The following is an 11,145-nucleotide window of genomic DNA, read 5'->3' on the forward strand; positions in this document are numbered from 1 at the left end:
GAGGTTGTATGAATGTCATAACTCATCTCGTTCCGTTTTTTTTTGGCGTCAGCGACATTTTCAGAGTTAATTTTCTCTCAGTGGAACGACATTTTCAGAGTTAATTTTCTCTCAGTGGAAAGCAATTCTTTCTCATTATATCTGTGACTCCTTTAATGGATAGAAGTACGCCGCTCCTCACGCTATGGCCGCCGCCTCACTCATTACCACCGCCAACAGTCACTCATATTACCACGACCACCGTCCCTGACACTGTCTCCATCTGACTTCCAGTCATTAGAAAAATAGAGTTTGTTGATGAATGAAATTAAATAAATAAAACCTAAATCCATTAATCCCAATGCGTTTGTTGCACTTGTTTGTCATTGTGTTGGCGGTGGTAGTGTTAGGGGAGGGCGGGAAGGCGCAGGAGGGCGGGAAGGCGCAGGAGGGCGGGAAGGCGCAGGAGGGCGGGAAGGCGCAGGAGGGCGGGAAGGCGCAGGAGGGCGGGAAGGCGCAGGAGGGCGGGAAGGCGCAGGAGGGCGGGAAGGCGCAGGAGGGCGGGAAGGCGCAGGAGGGCGGGAAGGCGCAGGAGGGCGGGAAGGCGCAGGAGGGCGGGAAGGCGCAGGAGGGCGGGAAGGCGCAGGAGGGCGGGAAGGCGCAGGAGGGCGGGAAGGCGCAGGAGGGCGGGAAGCCCGAGAAAGCTTCACAGCAAGAGGATGTGGTGTGTGGGGTGTTCATCCCCTCGGGGGAAAATGATCCCCCCGCCACCGGCCTGGTATCCGAGGAGGACCTGACTCGCCTCCTCAAGCCAGGTTCCACCTTCGAGAAGGTGTCTGAGGATGATCACCTGGGACATGCCTTCCGCGTCGAGTGCCCTAGGAAGAGGTTCTGGGTGGCCATGGTTCCTGAACCTCAGTTCTGAGCTCTCACTGGAGCGCGATGTCCTCGGGGCTCTGAGCTCCGCCAGGGAGTGTAATCGAGCACTCACTGCGGATGTCGAGGCGGGATATTAGTATATTTACTTTTTTTTTTTTGGTCTGACATTTCCTATATGACCAATATTACCACAACTATCGCATATACTGCCACCACTGTCTCCTCACACTACCACCACTGTCTCCTCACACTACCACCACTGTCTCCTCACACTACCACCACTGTCTCCTCACACTACCACCACTGTCTCCTCACACTACCACCACTGTCTCCTCACACTACCACCACTGTCTCCTCACACTACCACCACTGTCTCCTCACACTACCACCACTGTCTCCTCACACTACCACCACTGTCTCCTCACACTACCACCACTGTCTCCTCACACTACCACCACCGTCCCTCACACTACCACCACTGTCTCTTTACACTACCACCACTGTCTCCTCACACTACCACTACCACCGTCCCTCACACTACCACCACTGTCTCCTCACACTACCACTATCACCGTCCCTCACACTACCACCACTGTCTCTTCACACTACCACCACTGTCTCCTCACACTACCACTACCACCATCCCTCACACTACTACCACTGTCTCCTCACACTACCATCACCACCGTCCCTCACACTACCACCACCACCGTCCCTCACACTACCACCACCACCGTAACTCACACTACAACCACCACCGTCCCTCACACTACCACCACACCATCCCTCACACTACAACCACCACCGTCCCTCACACTACCACCACCACCATCCCTCACACTACCACCACCACCATCCCTCACACTACCACCACCACCACCGTCCCTCACACTACCACCACTGTCTCCTCACACTACCACCACCATCCCTCACACTACCACCACCACCACCGTCCCTCACACTACCACCACTGTCTCCTCACACTACCACCACCATCCCTCACACTACCACCACCACCGTCCCTGATACTACAACCACCACCATCCCTCACACTACCACCACCATCGTCCCTCACACTACCACCACCACCGTCCCTCACACTACCACCACCACCATCCCTCACACTACAACCACCACCGTCCCTCACACTACCACCACCACCATCCCTCACACTACAACCACCACCGTCCCTCACACTACCACCACCACCGTCCCTCACACTACCACCACCACCATCCCTCACACTACAACCACCACCGTCCCTCACACTACCACCACCACCATCCCTCACACTACCACCACCACCGTCCCTCACACTACCACCACCACCGTCCCTCACACTACCACCACCACCATCCCTCACACTACTACTACCTCCATCTCACATCTTATCATTTAAAACACTTTTTACTGACTTGCTGTACGAAATAAACTGTATTTGTTAATAAAACAAATAAAAGTTAATTACAATGGGTCTGGTGCAGCTGTGCGTCGTTGTGTTGGTGGCGGCGCTGGTGTGGGGGCGCCCGGAGGCTGTCGGCGGGCAGGTCACGGGCGGCGGGCTGGACACGGGCGGCGGGAAGGACACGGGCGGCGGGCAGGTCACGGGCGGCGGGCAGGTCACGGGCGGCGGGCAGGACACGGGCGGCGGGCAGGTCACGGGCGGCGGGCAGGTCACGGGCGGCGGGAAGGACACGGGCGGCGGGAAGGACACGGGCGGCGGGATGGACACGGGCAGCGGGAAGGACACGGGCGGCGGGCAGGTCACGGGCGGCGGGAAGGACACGGTTGCCGGGAAAGACACGGGGGCCGGGAAAGACACGGGGGCCGGGAAAGACACGGGGGTCGGGAAAGACACTGGGGTCGGGAAAGACACTGGGGTCGGGAAAGACACTGGGGTCGGGAAAGACACGGGGGTCGGGAAAGACACGGGGGTCGGGAAAGACACGGGGGTCGGGAAAGACACGGGGGTCGGGAAAGACACGGGGGTCGGGAAAGACACGGGGGTCGGGAAAGACACGGGGGTCGGGAAAGACACGGAGGTCGGGAAAGACACGGGCGCCGGGAAAGACAAAGACACGGGCGCCGGGAAAGACAAAGACACGGGCGCCGGGAAAGACAAAGACACGGGCGCCGGGAAAGACAAAGACACGGGCGCCGGGAAAGACAAAGACACGGGCGCCGGGAAAGACAAAGACAAGGGCGCCGGGAAAGACAAAGACAAGGGCGTCGGGAAAGACAAAGACACGGGGGTCGGGAAAGACAAAGACACGGGGGTCGGGAAAGACACAGGTGCCGCGAAAGACAAAGACACGGGGGTCGGGAAAGACAAAGACACGGGGGTCGGGAAAGACAAAGACACGGGCGCCGGGAAAGACAAAGACACGGGGGTCGGGAAAGACAAAGACACGGGGGTCGGGAAAGACACAGGTGCCGCGAAAGACAAAGACACGGGGGTCGGGAAAGACAAAGACACGGGCGTCGGGAAAGAAAAGGGCGTCGGGAAAGACACGGGGGTCGGGAAAGACACGGGCGTCGGGAAAGACACGGGGGTCGGGAAAGACACGGGGGTCGGGAAAGACACGGGGGTCGGGAAAGACACGGGGGTCGGGAAAGACACGGGGGTCGGGAAAGACACGGGGGTCGGGAAAGACACGGGGGTCGGGAAAGACACGGGGGTCGGGAAAGACAAGGGCGTCGGGAAAGACACGGGCGCCGGGAAAGACAAGGGCGCCGGGAAAGACACGGGCGCCGGGAAAGACAAGGGGGCCGGGAAAGACAAGGGGGCCGGGAAAGACACGGGCGCCGGGAAAGACAAGGGGGCCGGGAAAGACAAGGGGGCCGGGAAAGATACGGGGGCCGGGAAAGACACGGGGGCCGGGAAAGACAAAGACACGGGGGCCGGGAAAGACAAAGACAAGGGCGCCGGGAAAGACAAAGACAAGGGCGCCGGGAAAGACAAAGACACGGGCGCCGGGAAAGACAAGGGCGCCGGGAAAGGGAAAGACAAAGACACGGGCGCCGGGAAAGACAAGGGCGCCGGGAAAGACAAAGACAAGGGCACCGGGAAAGACAAAGACACGGACGCCGAGAAAGACAAAGACACGGACGCCGGGAAAGACAAAGACACGGACGCCGAGAAAGACAAAGACACGGACGCCGGGAAAGACAAAGACAAGGGCGTCGGGAAAGACAAAGACAAGGGCGTCGGGAAAGACAAAGACACGGGGGTCGGGAAAGACACAGGTGCCGCGAAAGACAAAGACACGGGGGTCGGGAAAGACAAAGACACGGGCGTCGGGAAAGACAAGGGCGTCGGGAAAGACACGGGCGTCGGGAAAGACACGGGGGTCGGGAAAGACACGGGGGTCGGGAAAGACACGGGGGTCGGGAAAGACACGGGGGTCGGGAAAGACACGGGCGTCGGGAAAGACACGGGGGTCGGGAAAGACACAGGTGCCGCGAAAGACAAAGACACGGGGGTCGGGAAAGACAAAGACACGGGCGTCGGGAAAGAAAAGGGCGTCGGGAAAGACACGGGGGTCGGGAAAGACACGGGCGTCGGGAAAGACACGGGGGTCGGGAAAGACACGGGGGTCGGGAAAGACACGGGGGTCGGGAAAGACACGGGCGTCGGGAAAGACACGGGGGTCGGGAAAGACACGGGGGTCGGGAAAGACACGGGGGTCGGGAAAGACAAAGACTCGGGCGTCGGGAAAGACACGGGCGTCGGGAAAGACACGGGGGTCGGGAAAGACACGGGAGTCGGGAAAGACACGGGGGTCGGGAAAGACACGGGGGCCGGGAAAGACAAAGACACGGGGGCCGGGAAAGACAAAGACACGGAGGCCGGGAAAGACAAAGACACGGAGGCCGGGAAAGACAAAGACAAGGGCGCCGGGAAAGACAAAGACAAGGGCGTCGGGAAAGACAAAGACACGGGCGCCGGGAAAGACAAGGGCGCCGGGAAAGACAAAGACACGGACGCCGGGAAAGACACGGGCGTCGGGAAAGACAAAGACAAGGGCGCCGGGAAAGACAAAGACACGGACGCCGGGAAAGACAAAGACAAGGGCGTCGGAAAAGACAAAGACACGGACGCCGGGAAAGACACGGGCGTCGGGAAAGACAAAGACACGGAGGCCGGGAAAGACAAAGACAAGGGCGCCGGGAAAGACAATGACAAGGGCGCCGGGAAAGACAAAGACACGGGCCCCGGGAAAGACAAAGACAAGGGCGTCGGGAAAGACAAAGACACGGACGCTGGGAAAGACACGGACGCCGGGAAAGACACGGGCGTCGGGAAAGAAAAAGACAAGGGCGTCGGGAAAGACAAAGACACGGGGGTCGGGAAAGACAAAGACACGGGGGTCGGGAAAGACAAAGACACGGGGGTCGGGAAAGACAAAGACACGGGGGTCGGGAAAGACACAGATGCCGCGAAAGACGAAGACACGGGGGTCGGGAAAGACAAAGACACGGGGGTCGGGAAAGACACAGATGCCGCGAAAGACGAAGACACGGGGGTCGGGAAAGACAAAGACACGGGGGTCGGGAAAGACACAGATGCCGCGAAAGACGAAGACACGGGGGTCGGGAAAGACAAAGACACGGGGGTCGGGAAAGACAAAGACACGGGGGTCGGGAAGGACACAGATGCCGCGAAAGACGAAGACACGGGGGTCGGGAAAGACACTGGGGTCGGGAAAGACAAAGACACGGGGGTCGGGAAAGACAAAGACACGGGGGTCGGGAAAGACAAAGACACGGGGGTCGGGAAAGACAAAGGCACGGGGGTCGGGAAAGGCAAATGGAACCGGAAAGCCAAATGGGGCGGGAAAGACACGAGCGTCGGGAAACCCAAGTGGGACTGGGAAACCAAATGGGGCAGGAGAGGCAAATGGGGCGGGAAAGACACGGGCGTCGGGAAAGGCAAGTGGGACTGGGAAACCAAATGGGGCAGGAGAGGTAAATGGGACTGGGAAGGCAAAGGCCCGGGAGACGGGAAAGGCAAATGGGCCAGGAAATGGAAATTGGGCGGGTAGGGAAAGGGACCTCAGACCGGCATGTGAGGCGTCCTCGGCCTTGATGTCCGAGGACGACGTGGAGCGCCTCATCGAGCCAGGCGCCATCTTCAAGAAGGTGTCCGATGAACACCTGGAACGCAGCCTCCACATCGAGTGTCCTATACAAGGGTTCTGGATAGCCAGGATCTCAGGTCGCTGCTGAGCTCCCAGGACCTGAGCGTCGACGGGGTTCTCATCGGCCTCCCACTGAGTGCGTTATAGCTGGATCATATTATCATATTTTTTTGTTTTACACAACTACCACACCGTCACTCACACTGTCGCTACTGTGATTGAATCATTGTTAATAGTTGAGTCAATCCTACACGGCTGAAAATTGGATGCCTGACAGTAAAACATCTTGAACAAAATATAGCAACTCAACCAAACTCACCCAGAACTTGGAGACACTCCCCTGAGGAAATTTCCTGCTTATACTTTCTGTCTGTCTGTCTTTCTGCCTGTCTGTCTCTTTCTCTCTCTCTCTCTCTCTCTCTCTCTCTCTCTCTCTCTCTCTCTCTCTCTCTCTCTCTCTCTCTCTCTCTCTCTCTCTCTCTCTCTCTCTCTCTCTCTCTCTCTCTCTCTCTCTCTCTCTCTCTCTGTCTGACTTCATGAATAAAATGAGGTCAGGTTAGGTTAGATTAGGATCTCAGTCGAATAGATAGTGTAATCAGTCCCTGTATTCACGTTGACTGGTTGGGGCATTCGGTGTGGAGTGAGCTGTTTGGTCTTGTAAATGGTGAAATGTACCTGAGCTGAAGCTGTTGGTTGATAATTGATTGGGTGTTAGGTATGCAATGTTGCGGCTATGTCAAATCCGCTAATTATGTTGTATGGATGTGTGTGAGAGGGGAGAGGTGTCTGGGGTTGTGGGTCGAGTTGTGGGGTTCCAGGTGTGGGTGGGTGCAGGTGTCTGTGATGGTGCAGGTGTGCCACAGCTTCCGACAACTACCACCGTTAATAATTATTAAATTTTCTAACTTAACCCATTATTAAACTATTACGCTATTGATATAATTATTGGTAATGACATAGGTGCTAACATTTCGAATATTATTTGAATTATTATAATAAGCTATATATTTTTAAATATTTTCTCTCTTTCTCTCTCTCTCTCTCTCTCTCTCTCTCTCTCTCTCTCTCTCTCTCTCTCTTGAGAGAGAAAGTTGAGAGGCGGTTGAGATGGGGAAGGAACGCGATATTCAAGCTTACCTTCCCTTCTATTTCTCACATTCTTAAATTGCCTCTATTTCTCAACCTTTTATTTTTATTTGATTTAAACTGCCATTCTCCTCTTCAGGGACAATGAATTGACGATCAAAATAGAGATATAATGAAATAAATAATAACAATGTGAGTTAATATGACACTCATTATGTTTGTTTACAATGTGTGTGTGTGCTTGAGATGGTATCAGTAACGAGGGAAACTGTGTGCTGGAGACGGTATCGTGCCCTCCAGAATACCATTAAATCGTAAAGGAAGCAGACTCGTGAAGCATGTTAAACGCTGCGGTGCTTCAGTCTGTGAGTCTCTGCCTCTTTTCTTCTCTCTCTTTCTCTCTTATCTAGTTTATGTCCTCTTTTTTGTATTATTATTGGTTTTCTTCTGAATTTATAATATGCCTTCTGTCCGTGAATGGATTTCGTCTCTCGTCTTGTTGTAATGCTTCCATTTTACGTCTGTGTTTGTTCATCTTCAGCCACGCTATTATCTTCTTCTTCTTTCTCTCTCTCTCTCTCTCTCTCTCTCTCTCTCTCTCTCTCTCTCTCTCTCTCTCTCTCTCTCTCTCTCTCTCTCTCTCTCTCTCTCTCTCTCTCTCTCTCTCTCTCTCTCTCTAAGGTAGGGTAGATAAAGACAGGCTATTTAACACAAGGGGCGCACGCACTATGGGACAAAGATGGAAACTGAGTTCTCAAATTAGCCACAGAGATATTAGAAAGAACTTTTTTCAGAGTCAGAGTGGTTGAGAGATGGAATGCATTAGGCAGTGATGTGGTGGAGGCTGACTCCATACACAGTTTCAGGTGTAGATATGATAGAGCCCAGTAGACTCAGGAATCTGTACACCAGTTGATTGACAGTTGAGAGGCGGGACCAAGGAGCCAGAGCTCAACCCCCGCAAGCACAAGTAGGTGAGTACACACACACACACACACACACACACACACACACACACACACACACACACACACACACACACATGCACACACACACACACACACACACACACACACACACACACACACACACACACACACACACACACACACACACACACACACACACACATCTGGACAACCCGTAAAATATCAGGGTGCAGCCACATGTTGATGACGACATTTCCGGCACCTCCACCCAAGCAGCGCCTGCTGCAGGGGAGAACTGACGCGGTCTCGGATTTTAGGGCAAATGTTTTTACTCTCCCGTTGTCAAGAGTTCACACCCTAAATGCTGGGAAAGTGGGGCTGGAATCCTGCTGGCTACCTCACTGGTGCCTCAGGAGGGTCAAGGGATGGTTTGGGTATTACTGGGTGGCAGAATTAGTCGCCATTTATATTTTGACCATCACATTTCTAACTAAAATTGGTGGTAGAAAATTACATTAGAAATGGAGTTCCCGAGATATTAGGTTCGTTTTAATGCGCTGTAATTTTTATATCAATATTGTAATATGATGTCAGGTTACCTACTCATGGACATTGTTTTTTTTAGTTTTATTTCTCTCTCTCTCTCTCTCTCTCTCTCTCTCTCTCTCTCTCTCTCTCTCTCTCTCTCTCTCTCTCTCTCTCTCTCTCTCTCTCTCTCTCTCTCTCTCTCTCTCTCTCTCTCTCTCTCTCTCTCTCTCTCTCTCTCTCTCTGTACGTATACTACAAATATATATTTTATATGTATGTGGTATATGTGAACAACTGGCCCCATAAGGGATTTAACCTTTTATCTATGCATATAGCTATTACGTCGAGCAAGCTCACAAGGCGTTTGGAGGTGACTTGTCACCTCCAAACAGGAGCCTCTAAAAATCCCATGAGATAAGCAAATGACCTCACCCTAACCAAAGAATTACTGAATAAAAACACCAGAATATTAGACAAAGCCCAAGAGGTTAGAAGATTACAAATTCTTGAAGCCCTACTTAATAAAAAAAACAGAACACATCATAAAGAAGTAACAAAATCATTTACCCAACCACTTCGGCTGGACGGTAGAGCGACGGTCTCGCTTCATGCAGGTCGGCTTTCAATCCCCGATTGTCCAAGTGGTTGAACACCATTCCTTTTCTCCGCCCCATCCCCACTTCTTATCCTGACTCCTTCCCAGTGCTATATAGTCGTGATGGCTTGGAGATTTATCCCTCTAGTTCCCTTCCCTTCCACCATGAGCATGAGAGGAAGACCTGAAAGAAAACAAGCTAACGATGAGGACATTGCCCTAAACACAGTGCCCACTACAGTCACCTGGGGGCCAAATTTACGAAGCAGTTACGAAAGCACTTACGAACCTGTACATAATTTCTCAATCTTTGGCGGTTTTGTTTACAATTATTAAAAAGTTAATGAGCTCCGAAGCCAAAGGAGGCTGTTTATAGCAATAACAACAGTTGATTGGCAAGATTTCATGCTTGTAAACTGTTTAATAAATGTAAATGAAGCCGACAAAGATTGATGAGTGTACACGTTCGTAAGTACTTGCGTAACAGCTACGTGAATCTGGCCCCTGAGCTATCTATTACCTGACAAAACTATGTGCTAAGTACTGCTCGTTTCCCCCCTGGCCCACCCTCTCACTTCCTCCTAATATTCTTGCTTCTATTTACTTCAATACCTGACATAATTTTGTGTGCAACCGACCGTTTTTATATATATTCAGAAGCTTCCTCAGGTCTTGTGGTTGCTCACGTGAGAAATGAACCTTGAAGGCTCGAAACGTTGAGTAAATTGTAATAGGTATAATGCATATGCATAATACATACGCAGTTAGATTTTGTGCTGACATTCGTCAACCTTGAACAAATAACTTTCAGAGAAGTCCTCTTCGAAGTAAAACAAGATGAAAGAGCATTAACTAGTTAGTGGGATGGAAGCCCTAAACAGGAAAATAATCAAGACGGAATATGCAGTCATATTCAATGGAACATATGCACACACACACACACACACACACACACACACACACACACATACACTACCAGGGGGGGGAGGTCTGGTAGCTGAGTGGAGAGCGCGCAGGACACATAAGCTTGTGGCACGGGTTCGATTCCCGTACCAGGCAGAAACAAAAGGGCAAAGTTTCTTTCATCCTGATGCGCCTGTTACCTAGCAGTAAATAGGTACCTGGGAGTTAGACAGCTGTTACAGGCTGCTTCTTGTGTGTGTGTGGGGGGGGGGATTAGTTAATAGTTAGTAACAGTTGATTGATTGACAGGTGAGAGGCGGACCGAAAGAGCAGAGTTCCACCCTCGCAAGCACAACTGGGTGAATATAATTAGATAAATACACCCACTAGGGAAGGGGGAGTTCCGGTATTGCCCGAGTCTATATTTCTGTCTCCCTTGTCTATCTTGTTCCCTCTTTTTTCTCCTGCCCCCCCCCCCCCGGTCTCCCCTCATCTTCATCCCTGTCCCCCTCTCATCTTCACACCTCTCCGCTGTATGTATACATTTTCCCTTTCTCTATGTTCACTATAGCCATCTTGATTACTCACTGTCTTCACTGTAACCATCTTCCCTACTCACTACCCTGGAAACACAAACCGAAACTGTTTTTATTTTCCGCTTGTTACAACTTGTAATAAAGTTGTTACATCTTGGCTTAACGTGTTTATGACGTATTAGAACGTTGTTACAACTTGCTATATTGGTTGTTATAACTGGTTAGGTGTTAAAACTTGTTCGAACGTTGTACCAACGTCGTAGTTTCGGTGTGTGTTTGGCGGGTAGTTGCATCACTAATCATCTTCCTATGGTTGGCTCAGCGACCTAAATGACAAACACTTATGAGGATTTGTCACCAATCTTAAGAGGGAAATTTGTCACTTTCGCTTCTTGATGATTGAAGTGGTTGTGCAGCGTTTCTCCACCTCACCTCTCCTCATATCCCAGCTCTCAGCTGCTCACATCCCTTCCAAGTGCAATGATTATACTGGTTTAGTGCTTTATCCTGACACCTTTCTTTCTTTACTTCAAGGCAAGTGGTTTGATTCATCAAGCTTTCTCAACCAC

General features: G+C 52.2%; 1 protein-coding gene across 1 annotated transcript; it reads left to right on the top strand.

The window, feature by feature from the left end:
- Positions 1–2,327: 2,327 nt before the first annotated feature.
- On the top strand, positions 2,328–5,903 carry LOC123745124 (putative per-hexamer repeat protein 5). The gene has a single exon (XM_069300422.1). The coding sequence runs from the start codon at positions 2,328–2,330 to the stop codon at positions 5,901–5,903; it is 3,576 nt and encodes a 1,191-aa protein (XP_069156523.1).
- The last annotated feature ends 5,242 nt before the right edge of the window (positions 5,904–11,145 follow it).

This window comes from Procambarus clarkii, chromosome 44 (assembly GCF_040958095.1).
Source record: "Procambarus clarkii isolate CNS0578487 chromosome 44, FALCON_Pclarkii_2.0, whole genome shotgun sequence".
Lineage (NCBI taxonomy): Eukaryota > Metazoa > Arthropoda > Malacostraca > Decapoda > Cambaridae > Procambarus > Procambarus clarkii.